At 44.6% G+C, this 20091-nt stretch overlaps 1 protein-coding gene across 6 annotated transcripts in view; it reads left to right on the forward strand.

Moving 5' to 3' along the window:
* Positions 1-20091, forward strand: part of ATP7B (ATPase copper transporting beta) — a 77457-nt gene that overhangs the window by 24411 nt on the left and 32955 nt on the right. For all 6 annotated transcript variants that reach the window (XM_055426173.2, XM_055426174.2, XM_055426176.2 and 3 more), the window contains one exon: positions 16414-17584. In XM_055426173.2, coding sequence (XP_055282148.2) covers positions 16414-17584 — 1171 coding nt within the window. The remainder of the gene's footprint in view (positions 1-16413; positions 17585-20091) is intronic.

The raw sequence follows: 20091 nt of genomic DNA on the forward strand, positions 1-20091 counted from the left end.
CAGAAGAGCCTGGTGGGCTGCTGTCTATGGGGTCGCACAGAGTCGGACACGACTGAAGTGACTTAGCAGCAGCAGACATAAAGGGAAGGTTTCATATGTCTTTTGCTCCTTTAGGAGTTATCTTTGTTTCTTCTGGTGTTGTCTAAAAAGTCGAAAAACCTAAAGGAGATATTGTGATTTGAGATTTTTGAAATGAAAGAGATTTGTGTACATTGAAGATTTATGAATGTCCGTTCATGCAGTACACAGTCAACTTTCATATTTCTAGTTGAATGTTGTAAGACAGGAAAATATTAATTTTTTTTTTTTTGTAAAATGCTTAAGAGCTTTTCTTAAAAAGTGTTCAGACTACTACTTGACAAAAATTCAACCTATGTCTGAGGTATTTGAATGGGAAATAGTCTAATGATTTTTGATGGCTACTTCTAACCTCATGTGACTGGGAAAACAACCAGAACCTGACCAGGGAGCCCTTCAGGAGGGCCAGGCTGGAGGCCAGGGTGGAGGCTGTGCCTGCGAGAGTCAGGTGTGGGTCTGTACCCTTCCTGGACTGTGGGATCTGGCAGGTGAGCTTGGACTTCTCCAGCTCCAGATTCCTGGGATGAGAAGTCTTGCCTCCCTGGGTTGTAAAAGCACCTCATCGAGGACTGTATACACTCAGAGTGGTATTGTCTCTACCAAAATGATCTTCAGTGGGATTCCTGACTCTGGAGATGTGTTTGGTGCACTTTGAACCAAACACATCTGGTGGAACTGTGTTGGTCAGTTAATGTGTCTGAGCACAGTTGCAGCGTTTGTTTTTTTTCCTGACACTCTGATTATAAAAGTTAACACCTGTTTATTATGCACAGCAAATTTAACATGAGGCAGGGGAATATAGAAAACTATGCAGACTTGAAAGCAGCCGTATGCTTCAGCCATTTTGCCACTACACATGAATATATGTGAGTTTGTGTATGTGTACAAAAGAATTACATACCTTGTATTTTCTTACTTAATATTTTGTGGAGATATAGATATATACATGTAAAAACATGTATATTTGTTGTTGTTTAGTCACTAAGTCATGCCTGACTCTTTTGTGACCCCTTGGACTGTAGCCTGCCAGAATCTTCCCATGGGACATATTTATACATAATGTAATTTGGATTAACTATCCCCAAATGGGGGAAATTTGTAGTAGGTGGTTTGTGATGATTAAAAACCAAAGTAAACGTCAATTACAGTTGAGTACTCGTTCGCTGTTAACAGTGTATTGACTCAAAGTCTGTTATAAATCAAACTCTGGATCTACTTGAGATAACTTATTCCATACTTGGTGTACTGGAAGGGACTTGTCACCTAATGTCATCATCGTCCTCTTTTAACAGACAGAAAGCTGAGATCAAGAGGTTAGGTAATCCGCTTGAAGGGTTGAATCCCAGGTCTGTCTGAGGACAGGCCTCTTGCTTTTTTGTTGGAACAGGGAAGTATTAACATGCTGGGTGAGATAGGGTTTGAAAACATCTGAGTATTGAAGAGCGCTAACATAGAGTGACGGAGAAGGCAATGGCACCCCACTCCAGCACTCTTGCCTAGAAAATCCCATGGATAGAGGAGCCTGGTAGGCTGCAGTCCATGGGGTCGCTAAGGGTCAGACACGACTGAGCGACTTTACTTTCACTTTTCGCTTTCACACATTGGAGAAGGAAATGGCAGCCCACTCCAGTGTTCTTGCCGGGAGAATCCCAGGGACGGCGGAGCCTGGTGGGCTTCCGTCTATGGGGTCACACAGAGTTGGACACGACTGAAGTGACTTAGCAGCAGCAACATAGAGTGAACAAAAAGTTAGCCATTCGGGCAGTGTGTAGTTCACAAAAGATGCAGGTAGCTGCTCTGGAGAAAGCATTTCAAAATCATGTTTGTAGTTAGTGGCTTTGTGTGTTTGTTGCGTTTCTTGTAAGATGCAGATAGAGTGAGTTCTGTACAGTGTAAAACGAAAACATGTTGTTGAGCAAGCCCTCGGTGTCTTCTGTGTTTTGCAAAGGCGTAACTGGTCAGAACTCAGCCTGGAGGGGCCACCCCTCTCTCCACATATGTTAGAGCCTCCTCTTTGCTGGTGTGAGCAGACTGTGTGAAGTGAGGTTCTCGAGTGCGTACCCCCCCATGCACACACCCCTCCAGGAGCATGGGCATCAAGAAGAAGGTGGTCTCAACGCGCTGGCCTGGCTGTTCTAGCCCTGTGTCCACAGGCCTCCCCGGGTCTTTGTTTCCTCTCAGGCCCAGGACAGTGGCCTGGAAAGGAACAGGCTCCTACCTCTGAGAACCCCACTGAGGAGCTGTGGCAAGTGGAGGTTCCTGGCCCTCATTCCAGTTGGAGGGTGGTGGGAATTCCCCTTTGCACTCAGAACTGCCCGCCCAGCCTCCTTACTCCTTGCCTGTGGCCAAGCTTGGCTGCTGTGTTGCTCGTCTTTCTCTTCCACATCTGACAGTGTATTAGTTTACGGTGAGTGAACTCTGGATTGAACAAAGACATGAACCGGAAGTGGATTTCTGTGGCAGGCGAAGGGAGTGATGTTGGAAACACTGAACTGGTTGACGACTGTGATGAGGGTGTTGGGTTGTGGACCTGACCATTTTGGAAAGCAACCTACAGGATTCTTTTTGTTTTTAAGGAGTTTTTCTTTTTTAAATGTGGATTTTTTTTAAGTCTTTGTTGAATTTGTTACAATAGTGCTTCAGTTTTATATTTAGGGTTTTTTGGTCACAAGTCACAGGAGATTTTAGCTCCCCAATTAGGGATTGAACCTGCACTTCCCTCACTGGAAGGTGAAGCCTTAACCACAGGACCTCCAGGGAAGTCCCTACATACAGGATTCTGTGCTGGGTGAGAGCTGGTCAGGCTGGTTTTTTGTTTCGTTTTTTTTTTGCTTACGTGAAACCAAGACGACCCAGCTGGCCCAGGCATATCCCAGCTAAATAAAGGGGAAGGAAATAGATGAAGTGGGTGATCCAGGCACTTAAAGAAGTCACTAACAAATTGTCACGGGATCATCGTTAGCGGTACTACAGTGGTGTGCACTTTTCTAGGGAACTTGTCATTGTATTTTCTTAATTTTTTCCTAAAATTAGTATCTAAACGATATAAACATCAATAACAAAGTATAGGAGTGTGGTTTTCTTCCTCTCTAGAAAAATAGGACACAGTGTATGCTCCTATACAGTTTTACAACTTTTCTTCCCTTTAATCTATCATGGACGGATTTCCATGGCAATACATGTAAATTCACCTTTAAAAAAATGCATAAAATTCTTTTAGATGGTTATTTTGTGTAAACTGTTCTCTCCAGAAGAATATTTAGATGGTTGCCATATTTTCAGTATGGAGTATAGCAGTGGACGTCTTCATGGCCCTGTGGGTCTATATGATGAACTACGCAGAAGTACTGGGACAGAGGCACTTAATATTTTTACAAATAGTGCTGAATTCCTCTCAAAATGTCGTGTGCATTTATTTTTCTACCACCAGTAGTTGAGAATTCTTTTTCCCTATTCTCTTTTTTACTGTATCGTCAAACTTTAAAAGTTTTGCCAGCCTGTTGGGTGACAAGTGACAGCTTATTTACTTTTGCATTTTGTTATTATTTTCCCTCCTCATTCTTTTTTCTCTTGGTTTTATTGAGACATAATTGATGTACAGTGCTGGGTATAAGTTTAAGGTGCATAGCATAATGATTTGACTTGTATTGTGACATGAACACCCACCGTAAGTTTAGTGACATCCATCATCTCATTTTTTTTTTTTAAATGGGAAAAAAAAATTTTTTTTTCTTGTGATGAGAACTCAGGATTTACCCTCATAGTAACTTTTGTATGTACTGTACAGCAGTGTTAGCCTTTCTTTTTCGTCTGAGCCACCAGGGAAGCCCTGTTAACTACAGCCATTGTGCTGCACATTGCATTCCTGGGACTTGTCTTGTAACTAGTAATTTGTATCTTTTGACCACCTTCATCCAATTCCTCCTCCCCCCAGCTCCCTGCCTCTGGTAACCACAAATCTGACCTCTTTTTCTGAGTTTTTTTCTTTTTGTGTTAGGTTCTGCGTGTGACTGAGGTCATACCGTATTTGTCTCCCTCTGATTTAGAATAATGCTTTCAGGATCTATTCATGTTGTCACAAATGGTGGGATTTCATTTTTTGTGGCTAAATAGTTTTCCATCGTGTATGTATGCCACATTTACTGTATCCATTCATCTACTGATGAACACGCAGGTTGTTTCCATGGCTTTCTCATTTTAAATAATGCTGCTGTGAACATGAGGTACATATAGTGTTTTCGTCTCCTTTAAGTAAATACCCAGGAGAGGAATTGCTGGATTGTATAGTAGTTCTATTTCAGTTTTTTGAGGAACTTCCATACTGTTGTCCATCGTAACTGTTAACAACTTGCATTCCTACCAACAGTGTGCAGGGGCTCCCTTTTTCTCCACATCTTCACTAGCATTTGTTGTCGCTTGCCTTTTTGATGATAACCGTTCTGACAGACACTGCTGCAAAGGCATACAGATAGCCAGCAGATGCATGGAAAGGTGATAAACATCACCAGTCCTCCGAGAAATGCAAATCAAAACCACAGTGAGATGCAGTGCACCCAGTTTCTCAGTAAGGGGTAAAGTTCTTTCCTTGTGTGGTCAAGAGAAAGAAGCCGGCCGTAAGTGGTCACTGGTGTGGATTTTCCCAGAAAGTGCGTCGTCAACACCAGGGCTGGCGACGGCCCTGAGGTCAGAGGTCAGGCTGGAGCCCGCACAGCCCAGGCACACTGTCCTCTGCGGTGTTTGAAGTGAAATGCCCAGAGTTTGTTTTATCAGTAGATAAAATGTAAATAATTCTCTCTGGGAGCTCTTTCTGGACCTTTGTGCAATAGCGTTAAAGGACAGTTTGAAGGGATTGGAGTGGGGATGGGGGAATGTGTACATGAGTTTTAATGATTAGTTCTTATCAGTAAAAGTGGTGGAAAATAATGAGTTCCCTGCCTACTTCCCTGGACTGCTTTTGAAGATCCAATGAGGCCTTGTTTGTCTTCATAGTCATTTTCAATCATTTATGTTGTTAGCCTTTTACATTCCCTTAGCTTTCAGTCCTTAGCTTTCAGACCTCCTTGCAGAACTGGAGTGGCTATTATTGTTACCTCCTTTCCCAGCTAAGAAAACTGAGGCTTGGATTTGCTCAGATAAGGCTGAGTCTCCTACCCGAGGCTGTCAGATAGCCCTTCAAAACATTCACAACACGTGGGAAGGGCTGATATTTAAACATGGAGTGAACATGTTCCTTAAAGGATAAGGATAAAGGATTAGTTGTGTCTGACTCTTTGCGACCCCACCTGACTGTAACCCTTCACTGTCCATGGATTCTCCAGGCAAGAATACTGGAGTGGGTTGCCATTCCCTTCTCCAATCTTCCCAACCCAGGGATTGAACCTGGGTCTCCTGCTCTTTAAGCAGAGTCTTTACTGTCTGAGCTGCCAGGGAAGCAAGCTTAGGGGATAAAGCCATGTTGAAACATGCCATCTGTTCATCATTGCTGTCATCTTTATCACAATGATAATATTATCATTGCTTATATTAGTATGGTTTAGCAAGACAGTTTCTTCTTTGCCTTAAAGAAACTGAAAAACCACATTTGTTTTCTAGTATAAAAGTAGGACCTTTTTTTTAAATTTAAGTTTTAAAAATTGGAAAATACATATAGACAGTAAAAAGATCAGAATGTCATAACTCACCCATAGGTAACCTCAATTTTTTTTATTTTATTTTATTTTTTTAAGTAATTATTTTTTATTGGAGGCAAATTATTTTACAATATTATATTGGTTGGTTTTGCCATATATTGACATGAATTCGCCCCGGGTTTACATAAGTTCCCCCTCTTGAACCCCCCTCCCACCTCCCTCCTCCCTTTATCCTCTCTCTGGGTCATCCCCGCACGCCACCTCCGAGCATCCTATAACATGCATCGACCCTGAACTAGTGATTCGTTTCACATATGACAACATACGTGTTTCAATGCCATTCTCCCAAATCATCCCACCCTCACCCTCTCCCACAGAGTCCCAAAGGCTGTTCTATATATCTGTGTCTCTTTTGCTGTCTGGTATACAGGGTTATCATTTGCATCTTTCTAAATTCCATATATATGCGTTAGTATACTGTATTGGTGTTTTTCTTTCTGGCTTACTTCACTCTGTATAATAGGCTCCAGTTTCATCCACCTCATTAGAACTGATTCAAATGTATTCTTTTTAATGGCTGAATAATACTCCATTGTGTATATGTACCAAAGCTTTCTTATCCATTTGTCTGCAGATGGACATCTAGGTTGCTTCCATGTCCTGGCTATTATAAACAGTGCTGCGATGAACATTGGAGTACATGTATCTCTTTCAATTCTGGGTAACCTCAATTTTATGTGTTAATACCGAAGTATGGATTTGTCTAAATTTATGTACATATAGTTTTTTTTTGGGGGGCTGTACCATGTCATATGCGAAATCCTAGTTTCCCCAACCAGGGATCGAACCCATGCCCCCCATGTTGGAAGCCTGGATTCTTAACCAATGGATCGCCAGGGAATTCCCCCACCTCACCCCACCCCCTACTTTTTTTTACATATTGGTTTCACTGGGGACATTGATTCTTTCTCAGCGGGGGTTTTAGAGATTGACACCTATTTGCCTGGAGTGGTTTATTGTTGTTCAGTTGCTCAGTCGTGTCCAACTCTTTGCAACCCCATGGACTGCAGCCTGCCAGGCTTCTCTGTCTATCACCATCCCCCAAAGCTGGAGTTGTTTAGGTGGGATCTTTTCTTGAGTCAGTCTCTTCTGACCCTCCTTCCACTGTGAATCTGTGATGCCTAAAGAATTCTCAGATAAGAATAAAGCAGATACTAAGGGCCGCAGGCCTTAGTATCTATCTGCTTAGGCTTAGGCCCAGGCCACTCAGTGATCTCAGCCACACCCTCACCTCCATCCTGTGTTCATTCACCTCGATGGAGTCTATTGTTACCTGACAGGTAGTGTCAGGGAGGAAGAAATTTTCCTCCAGCCTTCTCATTCTTCTGGCTCGTCCAAGAATGAAATTGACTCGAGACAGATTGACGGGGGAAAGTCAAACAGAAGTTTAATAGCATGAATACATGGGAGAGACCAGGAAAAAAGTAACTCACCGAAATGAACGAAGCCCTCACCTCAGATACCGTCCTCAACCAAAGGCAGAGATGTTGAGGGTGGGAGAGCCAGGAAAGTTACCAGGAAAAGCAAGTAAACAAGGGTGATCATGGTACACATTTATACCACTTCCTTCTCCATCAATCAGTCGAGTTTCTAGAGATTTGATCAGCCTCCTCTTCCAGGGACAGAGGGAGATTTCCCTTACAAGTATAACTGTTTCTTACAAAAAGGCAACTCTTACTTGGTTTTCAGAGCCCTTTCAGTGAATAACTGGCTTCAAACAATATGCCGAAGAGATGTATTTTAGGGTGGCAAATTCTCCTCTCCTACAGTAGGGTGTGCCTGCTTTTGTTTTCTTCATTTTGCTCTTCAGCATTGTAATCTTTTCCTGTAATTTACTTGGCGAAAAAGAAAAAAGTAACCTTAAGATTTCTTTAAAAAATCGAAAGCCTGTTGAACTTTGAGCTGGATTTAAATCCCAGCTCTGTTATTTGTGACGTTGGATAAACCTCTGAGTCTGTTTCAGCAGTAAAATGGTGATAAGAGTATCTCCTTACAGAATTATCTTGAGCGTTAGGGATATAAAATGCCATCCTCATAAAGTAACACTGAGAATCGTTAACTATTTGCTACCTATGGGGTCTGTGTACATATGGAAAAAATCAGGACCTTTCTGTATTTTCAGTTCCATGAAAGTTCAGGTATATGGAGTTGTATGGGTGGAGGTTATATACTGGATAAGTTGCAGGCATATAATAATATTTTTGCCTCATAAGTTGTTAAGGGTGTTCTGTAGTTTTCAAAGTGAAAGAAGTCTCAGGATATGTGGGCAAGTGGTATCCTACTTAAGGATGCTGGAGATCCAGGTGTAGTTGAGAGATCTCAGAAGTGGTTAGTGGTTCTTCCCTTGTGCATGTAATAGTATTTGCTCTTTGATTTGTGATTACAGCCGTTTTTAACAGGGCGTGTCATTTCTGGACTCTGCAGTTTCAGTCTGGCTTTGAACACTTTGCTTAAAACATGCCATCCCCATTTCCAGTTTCTTCATATTAGAACGGCCTATCCAAAGGTCTTATTTTCCTTTCCCGGCTCCATCTTAGTGAATAAACTGTTTATACCCCTTTTCTGCCTTTCTTTGAAAAGTCCTGGTACTCTCAGCAAATTCCATGGGACCTAGAGCCTAGAGAGGTAGCAAAGAATGGAAATTCACTTTTGGATTCCTCTATGTGGAATTACCCTCTTCCTGGGTATTTCCAGGCCCTTCTCATCCTGATGCCTACTGTACTGATAGTTTATTGAAAATTATAAAGCTGGTAACCTGGTGTTGGAACTGCAGAAGAAGTCCCCAGTGTTTGTTTTCAAGGAGTCTGTGATTTAGTGGGACTCAAACAACATTGGAAGTTCCATGCGGTTTTTCCTGGACACAACCTGTTCCCTGTGTCCACTTTCCAATGTCCATTGCTTCTGATGAACCCTTCAACCTAGATGTGTTTGTTTGAACTCAGTAGATGAGTTTTCCCCCACCCTAGAGATTGTCATCGAAGAACAGAATTAAAAGCACAAACTGTGTGTGTGTTCACTTAGAAATGATCCAAACACCTGATAGCTGTTGTGAGGTTATCCCTAAACCAACAGGTATACTGGTGTTTCACAAAGTTATGTTATTTGCAAAACCTTGTCTTCCATAACTGCTTGTCCTTAGAAGACTGCATGTTTAAAAGGGAGACCTTTGAGAATCGTTTGCTACAAACAAGTGGCTTCCAACACTTCTGCAAACTCCTTTCAGTTCAGTTCAGTTAAGTTGCTCAATCGTGTCTGACTCTTTGCGACCCCATGAATCACAGCACGCCAGGCCTCCCTGTCCATTACCAACTCCCGGAGTTCACTCAAACTCATGCCCATCGAGTCGGTGATGCCTTCCAGCCATCTCATTCTCTGTCGTCCCCGTCTCCTCCCGCCCCCAATCCCTCCCAGCATCAGAGTCTTTTCCAGTGAGTCCACTCGTCGCATGAGGTGGCCAAAGTACTGGAGTTTCAGCTTTAGCATCAGTCCTTCCAATGAACACCCAGAACTGATCTCCTTTAGAATGGACTGGTTGGATCTCCTTGCAGTCCAAGGGACACTCAGGAGTCTTCTCCAGCACCACAGTTCAAAAGCATCAATTCTTCGACGATCAGCTTTCTTCACAGTCCAACTATCACATCCATACATGACCATGGGGAAAACCATAGCATTGACTAGACGGACCTTTGTTGGTAAAGTAATGTCTCTGCTTTTGAATATGCTATCTAGGTTGGTCATAACTTTCCTTCCAAGGAATAAGCGTCTTTTAATTTCATGGCTGAAGTCCGTATCTGCAGTGATTTTGGAGCCTCAAAAAAATAAAGTCTGACACTGTTTCCACTGTTTTTCCATCTATTTCCCATGAAGTGATGGGACCAGATGCCATGATCTTTGTTTTCTGAATGTTGAGCTTCAAACCAACCTTTTCACTCTCCTCTTTCACTTTCATCAAGAGGCTTTTTAGTTCCTCTTCACTTTCTGCCATAAGGGTGGTGTCATCTGCATATCTGAAGTTATTGACATTTCTCCTGGCAATCTTGATTCCAGCTTGTGCTTCTTCCAGCCCAGCGTTCTATAATGATGTACTCTGCATATAAGTTAAATAAGCAGGGTGACAATATACAACCTTGACGTACTCCTTTTCCTATTTGGAACCAGTCTGTTGTTCCATGTCCAGTTCTAACTGTTGCTTCCTGACCTGCATATAGGTTTCTCAAGAGGCAGGTCAGGTGGTCTGGCATTCCCATCTCTTTCAGAATTTTCCACAGTTTGTTGTGATCCACACAGTCAAAGGCTTTGGCATAGTCAATGAAGCAGAAATAGATGTTTTTCTGGAAGTCTCTTGCTTTTTCCATGATCCAGCAGATGTTGGCAATTTGATCTCTGGTTCCTCTGCCTTTTCTAAAACCAGCTTGAACATCTGGAAGTTCATGGTTCACATATTGCTGAAGCCTGGCTTGGAGAATTTTGAGCATGACTTTACTAGCTTGTGAGATGAGTGCAATTGTGTGGTAGTTTGAGCATTCTTTGACACTGCCTTTCTTTGGGATTGGAATGAAGACTAACCTTTTCCAGTCCTGTGGCCACTGCTGAGTTTTCCAAATATGCTGACGTATTGAGTGCAGCACTTTCACAGCATCATCTTTCAGGATTTGAAATAGCTCAACTGGAATTCCATCACCTCCACTAGCTTTGTTCGTAGTGATGCTTTCTAAGGCCCACTTGACTTCACATTCCAAGATGTCTGGCTCCAGGTGAGTGATTATCTTGGTCGTGAAGGTCTTTTTTGTACAGTTCTTCTGTGTATTCTTGCCACCTCTTCTTAATATCTTCTGCTTCTGTTAGGTCCATACCATTTCTGTCCTTTATCGAGCCCATCTTTGCATGAAATGTTCCCTTGGAATCTCTAATTTTCTTGAAGAGATCTCTTGTTTTTCCTATTCTGTTGTTTTCCTTTATTTCTTTGCATTGATCGCTGAGGAAGGCTTTCTTATCTCTCCTTGCTATTCTTTGGAACTCTGCATTCAGATGCTTATATCTTTCCTTTTCTCCTTTGCTTTTCGCTTCTCTTCTTTTCACAGCTATTTGTAAGGCCTCCTCAGACAGCCATTTTTCTTTTTTGCATTTCTTTTCTATGGGGATGGTCTTGGTCCCTGTCTCCTGTACAATGTCAGGAACCTCCGTCCAGAGTTCATCAGGCACTCTATCTGTCAGATCTAGTCCCTTAAATCTTTTTCTTACTTCCACTGTATAATCATAAGGGATTTGATTTAGGTCATATCTGAATGGTCTAGTGGTTTTCCCTACTTTCTTCAATTTAAGTCTGAATTTGGCAATAAGGAGTTCATGATCTGAGCCACAGTCAGCTCCTGGTCGTGTTTTTGCTAACTGTATAGAGCTTCTCCATCTTTGGCTGCAAAGAATATAATCAATCCGATTTCAGTGTTGACCATCTGGTGATGTCCATGTGTACAGTCTTCTCTTGTGTTGTTGGAAGAGGGTGTTTGCTATGACCAGTGCGTTCTCTTGGCAAAACTCTATTAGCCTTTGCCCTGCTTCATTCCGTGCTCCAAGGCCAAATTTGCCTGTTTCTTGACTTCCTACTTTTGCATTCCATTCCCCTATAATGAAAAGGACATCTTTTTTGGGTGTTAGTTCTAACTCCTTTAGGAGGAACATATTAATAGGATCAATAATCCAGGGATTAAGAGCCAGCTTTGTGGCTTGGGTTTGGTGAGTTGTAGGTCGACCTAGGACCAAGACAAAGAAATTGGGTAGTAAATCATTAGGGATTTGTTTTTCCAATGGACTGGTTGAGAGTTATGTCTTATCATAAGGAAGTGATTTCTGCTTTACTAAAATACTGTTTTAGAGTGAATATCTTTGTAGTTTTTGCCGCATCTTTTTTCAGTTAAATGAGGTTTTGATTCAGTTAAATGAGGATTTGATTCATACCAGTTAAAATCAAGCCACTGCTCTGGATCTCCTTTATGCTTACATTATTTTAATTTTTAAATCAATTTTTTTAGTAATGCTTATACATTGTACAGTAAGTTGTACAGTGTAAAGTAACTCTTTCTTCCTATGCGTGGTCCCAACTACCTGACCCCTTCAGCTGCCCAGTCCACAAACTCAGTGCCAACACATTCTTGTAGAGAGAACTCCATACACATACAAACATCTGTGTGTGTACTATTCTTTTTCCCTCTCAGTCGCACTAGCATGCTGTGATGGACTTATTTTGGTGGCCTTCCCAGTGAACTCCACCTCCTTGTTGTAAACACTTATGTAATTCTCTGCTATATTGACCGAGCTTGGCCTTGTGACTGGCTTTGGCCAATGGTGGATTAACAAGTGTGATTCAGGCAGAGGCTTGGTAAGTGCTTGTTCTCTAGGAATGCTTACTATTGTGACACTCCCTCTCAGAACCCAGAAAACCCCAATTGTGAGGTGCCCAGCCTAGCCATGGAGAGAGGCTAAATGAAAGAGAACCAAGGTCCCTACCAACAGCAGCCAGCATCAACTTGCCAGCTATGTCGTGAACGCACTATCTTCTTGGAAGATAGTTTCCAGCCCCATCTAGATCACCCAAGATTATGCTCTGTGGAGCAGAGATGAGCATTTCTTGCCAAACCTGTCTGAACTGAAAAATTGTGAGCGGTCATCGTAAGCCACTGGTTTTGGTTTGTCATGTAGTAATGGATAACTGAAACACTAGATTCTAACGGTGAAGAACCCCCCTGCCAACCTAGGAGACGCAGGTTCGATCCCTGTGTTGGGAAGATCCCCTGGAGGAGGGCATGGCAACCCGCTCCAGTATTCTTGCCTGGAGAATCCCGTGGACAGAAGAGCCTGTCAGGCTATAGTCCATGGCGTCGCAGAGGGTCCAACACTGAAGCAACTTAGCACACACTCATAAATTGCTTAATTATTCCCTTTTCTCTATTTAAAAATATTTGTTTAAAAAACAATTCCTTGTAAATATTAATCCCAAATTAGCTTATGACTTCCTCTGTGTATATACAAAGAAACATTCATAATCTGTTTCAAAAGTTATTTAAATTTTCATCTTGTTAAGCTGCTCAAAAGCTAAAGTTGAAAAGATCTGCATTTTATATATGGGGACAGAGAAGATCAGTCCACATAATGGAGATTCAGCTGAAGATGAGCAGGGTTGTATAGGTGCCTAGTGACATATACTTTTTTTTTTTATAATCAGGTACCATATATAAAGTCCTGTGCCCAAATGTGTGAAGCAGGTAATAGTTCTGATAAAGAAACGCAAAAGAGCAAAATGGCTGTCTGAGGAGGCCTTACAAATAGCTGTGAAAAGAAGAGAAGCAAAAAGCAAAGGAGAAAAGGAAAGATACACCCATTTGAATGCAGAGTTCCAAAGAATAACAAGGAGAGATAAGAAAGCCTTCCTTAGGGATCAATGCAAAGAAATAGAGGAAACCAACAGAATGGGAAAGACTAGAGATCTCTTCAAGAAAATTAGAGATACAAGGGAACATTTCATGCAAAGATGGGCTTGATAAAGGACAGAAATGATGTGAACCTAACAGAAGCAGAAGATATTAAAAGAGGTGGCAAGAATACACAGAAGAACTGTACAAAAAAGATCTTCACGACCAAGATAATCACAATGGTGTGACCACTCACACTCACCTAGAGCCAGACATCCTGTAATATGAAGTCAAGTGGGCCTTAGGAATTATCACTATGAACAAAGCTCGTGGAGGTGATGGAATTCCACTTGAGCTATTTCAAATCCTGAAAGATGATGCTGTGAAACTGTTGCACTCAATATGTCAGCAAATTTGGAAAACTCAGCAGTGGCCACAGGACTGGAAAAGGTCAGTTTTCATTCTAATCCCAAAGAAAGGCAATGCCAAAGAATGCTCAAACTACCACACAATTGCACTCATCTCACACGCTAGTCGGAGAAAGCAATGGCAAGCCACTCCAGTACTCTTGCCTAGAAAATCCCATGGATGGAGAAGCCTGGTAGGCTGCAGTCCGTGGGGTCGCTATGGGTTGGACACGACTGAGCGACTTCACTTTCACTTTTCACTTTCACACATTGGAGAAGGAAATGGCAACCCACTCCAGTTTTCTTGCCTGGAGAATCCCAGGGATGGGGGAGCCTGGTGGGCTTCCGTCTATGGGGTCACACAGAGTCAGACACGACTGAAGTGACTTAGCAGCAGCAGCAGCACACGCTGGTAAAGTCATGCTTAAAATTCTCCAAGCCAGGCTTTGGCAGTATGTGAACCGTGAACTTCCAGATGTTCAAGCTGGTTTTAGAAAAGGCAGAGGAACCAGAGATCAAATTGCCAACATCTGCTGGATCATGGAAAAAGCAAGAGAGTTCCAGAAAAACATCTATTTCTGCTTCATTGACTGTGCCAAAGCCTTTGACTGTGTGGATCACAATAAACTGTGGAAAATTCTGAAAGAGATGGGAATCCCAGACCACCTGACCTGCCTCTTGAGAAACCTATATGCAGGTCAGGAAGCAACAGTTAGAACTGGACATGGAACAACAGACTGGGTCCAAATAGGAAAAGGAGTATGTCAAGGCTGCATAATATCACCCTGCCTATTTAACTTATATGCAGAGTACATCATGAGAAATGCTGGGCTGGAGGAAGCACAGGCTGGAATCAAGATTGCTGGGAGAAATATCAATGACCTCAGATATGCAGATGACACCACCCTTATGGCAGAAAGTGAAGAATAACTAAAGAGCCTCTTGATGAAAGTGAAAGAGGAGAGTGAAAAAGTAGGCTTAAAGCTCAACATTCAGAAAACTAAGATCATGGCATCTGGTCCCATCACTTCATGTCAGAATGATGGGGAAACGGTGGAAACAGTGATTGACTTTATTTTTCTGGGCTCCAAAATAACTGCAGATGGTGATTACAGCCATGAAATTAAGAGATGCTTACTCCTTGGAAGGAAAGTTATGACCAACCTAGGCAGCATATTAAAAAGCAGAGACATTACTTTGTCAGCAAAGTTCCATCTAGTCAAGGCTATGGTTTTTCCAGTAGTCATGTATGGATGTGAGAGTTGGACTGTAAAGAAATCTGAGCGCCAGAGAATAGATACTTTTGAACTGTGGTGCTGGAGAAGACTCTTGAGAGTCCCTTGGGCTGCAAGGAGATCCAACCAGTCCATCCTAGAGGAGATCAGTCCTGGGTGTTCATTGGAAGGACTGATGCTGGAGCTGAAACTCTGGTACTTTGGCCACCTGATGCAAAGAGCTGACTCATTTGAAAAGACCCTGATGCTGGGAAAGATTGAAGGCCGGAGGAGAAGGAGACGACAGAGGATGAGATGGTTGGATGGCATCACCAACTCAATGGACATGGGTTTGGGTGGACTCCGGGAGTTGATGATGGACAGGGAGGCCTGGAGTGCTGTGGTTCATGGGGTTTCAAAGAGACATGACTGAGCGACTGAACTGAACTGAACAACTGTATCTAATTAAGAGAGTGGTGAGGCTGGGATCTTAGGAAGAGGAAATTTTGCTAAATAGAATGGCTGAAGCCACAACCTCATGAGAAGAGATCAGGAAATTACACTTGAGCCTTGATAAAATAAAAAAAAAAGAATCCCTTGAGTTTGGTCGAGCATGTGTCATTTTGAGTAATAACTACAGTGGTCCCTGTGGGGCAGGGACTCTGCGGAGGCAGCTCTGAGAAATGCCTTGTTCAGCCTGACTTCCTGTTCTTCCAACTGTCCCCGTCCCACTCCCCTTGGTCCCCTGGGCACCGCTGAGCTCAAGGAGCATCCTTCCTGACCCTTGGTCACAGGCACTGTGGTCTGGCCCCACAGGCTGGGATGTCTGCACTCGGAACATGTGCATGGTGGTCATTAAATCTAACCCCTGCTAAGAGAATGAGACAGACACACCTAGAAAGAGAGGCAGAATTAGGGTGTTGGCTATCCTGTGTATTTGCACTCCAGCAGGACCTCCGAAATTTGAGCTAAAAGGACCAAGTCCAGTGGAGAGGGTTCAGGTGTCAACTGGAGTCAGGAAGGTCTCGAGGGACTTGTGCCCTTCTTCAGTGTTCTCTGCCTGTGTTCAGAGTCGCCATGCCTGTCCCGGTCTGTCAGTCCCATCATGGTCTCCTTTCCTGCGGAAACCTTTACTCCATCTGTGGTAGAAGAGCATTTCACCAAGGTGGGCTTTGGACTTCTGGGATCAGAATCATGGAAAGTCAGAGCTGGAAGGAGCCCTCTGAATCCTTTCATTTGGTGTGTGTTGCTGTCGTTGTTTAGAAGCTCAGTCGTGTCCAACTCTTTCGCGGCCCCATGGGCTGTAGCCCACCAGGTTCCCCTGTCCATGGGATTCTCCAGGGAAGAATACTGGAGAGGGTTGCCATTTCCTTCTCCAGGGCATCTTCCCAACCCAGGGATTGAATCTGCATCTCCTGCATTGCAGGTGGACTCTTTACCACTGAGCCACCAGGAAAGCCCATTCATTTGATGGGTAGTATCTTTTGATGTTCTTGTCTTCTTGGGATGTTTGGACACCAGCAGTATTGTTTTCCATTTTCTCAGGGCCCGGACAAGCTGGGAGATTTTAGAGAACGTTTCATTTGAAGGATAAAAATGTTCCTTCTCTTCCTTTTAGATCCTGTCCGAGCTTTCCCAGCCAGCGATGAAGCAGAGCTTTGCCTTTGACAACAGTGGCTACGAGGATGACCTGGATGGTGTGCGCCCCTCCCAGACAGCCACGGGCACCATCAGCATCGTGGGCATGACCTGCCAGTCATGTGTCAAGTCCATCGAGGGCAGGGTCTCCAGTTTGAATGGCATTGTGAGCATTAAGGTTTCCCTGGAGCAGGGCAGCGCTGAGGTGAGGTACATGCCCTCAGTGGTAAGCCTGATGCAGATTTGCCGTCAGATTGAAGACATGGGCTTCCAGGCCAGTGTGGCCGAGGGAAAGGCCACCTCCTGGCCCTCCAGGGTCTCGCCCACCTCGGAGGCCGTGGTCAAGCTTCGGGTGGAGGGTATGACCTGCCAGTCCTGTGTCAGCTCCATAGAAGGCAAGATCGGGAAACTGCAGGGTGTCATGAGGGTCCGCGTCTCGCTCAGCAACCAGGAGGCAGTCATCACTTACCAGCCTTACCTTATCCAACCCCAAGACCTCAGGGACCACATAACCGACATGGGGTTTGAAGCCGTCATCAAGAACAAGGTGGCCCCCGTGAGCCTGGGACCCATAGATGTCAGGCGGCTTCAGAGCACCCTCTCAGCGGCCCCTCCAGCTCCTGTTAATCAGAATGACAATAACTCTGAGACCCGGGGCGGCCAGGGGGTCCCCCTGCACCTGAGAGTGGATGGAATGCACTGTAAGTCTTGTGTCCTGAACATCGAAGACAATATCGGCCGGCTCCCTGGGGTTCAGAGTATTCACGTGTCCCTGGAGAGCAGGACTGCCCGAGTCCAGTACGACCCTTCTCTCATCTCCCTGGGGGCCCTGTGGAGGGCCATCGAGGCCCTGCCTCCTGGGAACTTTAAAGTCTCTCTTCCCAATGGGGCGGAAGAGGGTGGGCCAGACTCCAGGAGCCCCCCAGTGCCCAATCCGCCCTGTACCGTGATGCTGGCCATCGCTGGCATGACCTGCAAGTCCTGCGTCCAGTCCATTGAAGGCCTGATTTCCCAGAGGGCGGGCGTGCACCAGATCTCAGTCTTTTTGGCTGAAGGGACTGCAGTGGTTCTCTACGATCCATCTCGAACTCACCCAGAAGAACTGCGAGCCGCGGTGGAGGATATGGGATTCGAGGCCTCCATCCTGGCCGGTACGTGGCGCTGCACGTGAGGGCTCCCTGGGGGTGTCTCCTCTCTCTCTCATCTTACCTCGTGGTCCCTGGGTGGTTGGACAGGTGAGCCACACTCCCTGCCTCCTGGGTCCACTGAGCTGACAATTCTGCAGCTTAACCCGGTGGGCCAGTTGTCAGGATTGAGGAGCTAGAATTCCCAGGCTTTTCTGTGTTGCTTCTCTGGGACTCAGTGCTGAGTTCCTCGGATTTTTGGCTTCTTTTCTGAAGAGAACGCTGATCCTGTGTTGTTTGTAAAAAACGTACTGTGGGAACACCTGGCCCTCCTCTCTCTTTAGAGAGAGCCATCCTCGTTTGCTCAGAGATTTCTCTGCTGAACAGAACAGAATAATAAAGACAACAGGACCTTGGTCTCAGCCCCTGTTGAAAGTGGGAATAGAGGAAAGGGCGGGACGATGGTTCCTTTTCCCCACCACCAGCCACGGCTGTGAGAAGACAGGGATAAGACCGCCTTCACAAAGCGAGGTGCCCACAGGCCTTCACCCCACGTCAGTAGATGGTTTCCTGGTAGCCATCCCCACTCCCCCTCCCAATGACCCGCCAGCCAGTCACTTGCTGCTTTTCCCTCCACTTCCCTTACACAGGAGCCCTGCACGATGTCCTGGCACCTGTCGTGTTTCTGCCCCTCGCCAAGCCTGTGTGAGCTGCGGGCTGCTGGGGAGTGAGGTGTAACCCCTCCAGAGAGCTCGTGTGGTAGCGAGAAGGGGAAACCATGCCAGGCTGCAGGGGTGGCATGGTGAGATGGGGGGCTCCTCTTGGGGGGGAGGGTGGAAGTAAGCCATGGGAGATGGCAGAAACCTGGCCACAACTCCCCCACTCCCTACCCCTCATGGCTCACTCCCACTCATCTCCCCCCAGAGGAGCCCTTCCTGGACAGGGGGCTCAGGAGGGCTCAGATCCCTGTACACACACCCCTGATGGGAGCGGGTGAGTCATGAGGAGGAACTAGGCCCCACCCTGTGCTTTGCCTTTGTACCAAGTTTCAGGAAGGAGTTTGTTTTTAAACAAAAATCAGTAAGGAAAACAGTAGGACAATAAATCCTGTTCTCAGAAGGTGAGACATGCAGCATGGAGTGGCCATCTGCTCTGTTTGCATGAGGCTTAAAGTCTTTTCAACACTGGAATCAAGTTTGTAGCAGTAAAAGAAATTTGCCTTGAACTACATAATCCAGAATAATTGAACTGGACAAAAACTAAACCAGGGGAGAAAACAGCGTTTTGATTGGCCAGAATGATGAGGATTATGTTTAGCCCAAGAGGAACTGAGGGTGCCAGAGTTAGCAAATAAAAACCCGGGACACCTAGTTTGCATTTGAATTTCAGATAAGCAATGAAGAATGTTTTAGAATTAGTATGTCCCATGCAGTATTTGAGACATACTAAAAAACCTTGTTAGCTGTCAGCAGAGTGGCGCAGCGGGAGCGTGCTGGGCCCAACAACAGACTGGTTCCAAATAGGAAAAGGAGTACGTCAAGGTTGTATATTGTCACCCTGCTTATTTAATTTATATGCAGAGTACATCATGAGGAATGCTGGGCTGGAAGAAGCACAAGCTGGAATCAAGATTGCCGGGAGAAATATCGATAACCTCAGATATGCAGATGACACCACCCTTATGGCAGAAAGTGAAGAGGAACTCAAAGGCCTCTTGATGAAAGTGAAAGAGGAGAGTGAAAAGGTTGTCTTGAAGCTCAACATTCAGAAAATGAAGATCATGGCATCTGGTCCCATCACTTCATGGGAAATAGATGGGGAAACAGTGGAAACAGTGTCAGACTTTATTTTTGGGGGCTCCAAAATCACTGCAGATGCTGATTGCAGCCTTGAAATTAAAAGATGCTTACTCCTTGGAAGGAAAGTTATGACCAACCTAAATAGTGTATTAAAAAGCAGAGACATTATTTTGCTAACCAAGGTCCGTCTAGTCAAGGCAATGGTTTTTCCCGTGGTCATGTATGGATGTGAGAGTTGGACTGTGAAGAAAGCTGATCGCCGAAGAATTGATGCTTTTGAACTGTGGTGCTGGAGAAGACTCTTGAGAGTCCCTTGGACTGCAAGGAGATCCAACCAGTCCATTCTAAAGGAGATCAATCCTGGGAGTTCATTGGAAGGACTGATGCTAAAGCTGAAACTCCAATACTTTGGCCACCTCATGTGACGAGTGGACTCACTGGAAAAGAGTCTGATGCTGGGAAGGATTGGGGGTGGGAGGAGAAGGGGATGACAGAGAATGAGATGGCTGGATGGCATCACCGACTCTGTGGACATGAGTTTGAGTGAACTCTGGGAGTTGATGATGGACAGGGAGGCCTGGCGTGCTGTGATTCATGGGGTCGCAAAGAGTCGGACACGACTGAGCGACTGAACTGAACTGAACTGAACTGAAAAAACCTTGTTTATCTGAAATTAAGTTTTATCTGGGCGTCCTGTATTTTACCTGTCAGACTTAATTTAGGATAAACTGTAAG

This window comes from Moschus berezovskii, chromosome 13 (assembly GCF_049115385.1).
Source record: "Moschus berezovskii isolate FMDL1 chromosome 13, NW_MosBer_1.0, whole genome shotgun sequence".
Taxonomy (NCBI): Eukaryota; Metazoa; Chordata; class Mammalia; order Artiodactyla; family Moschidae; genus Moschus; species Moschus berezovskii.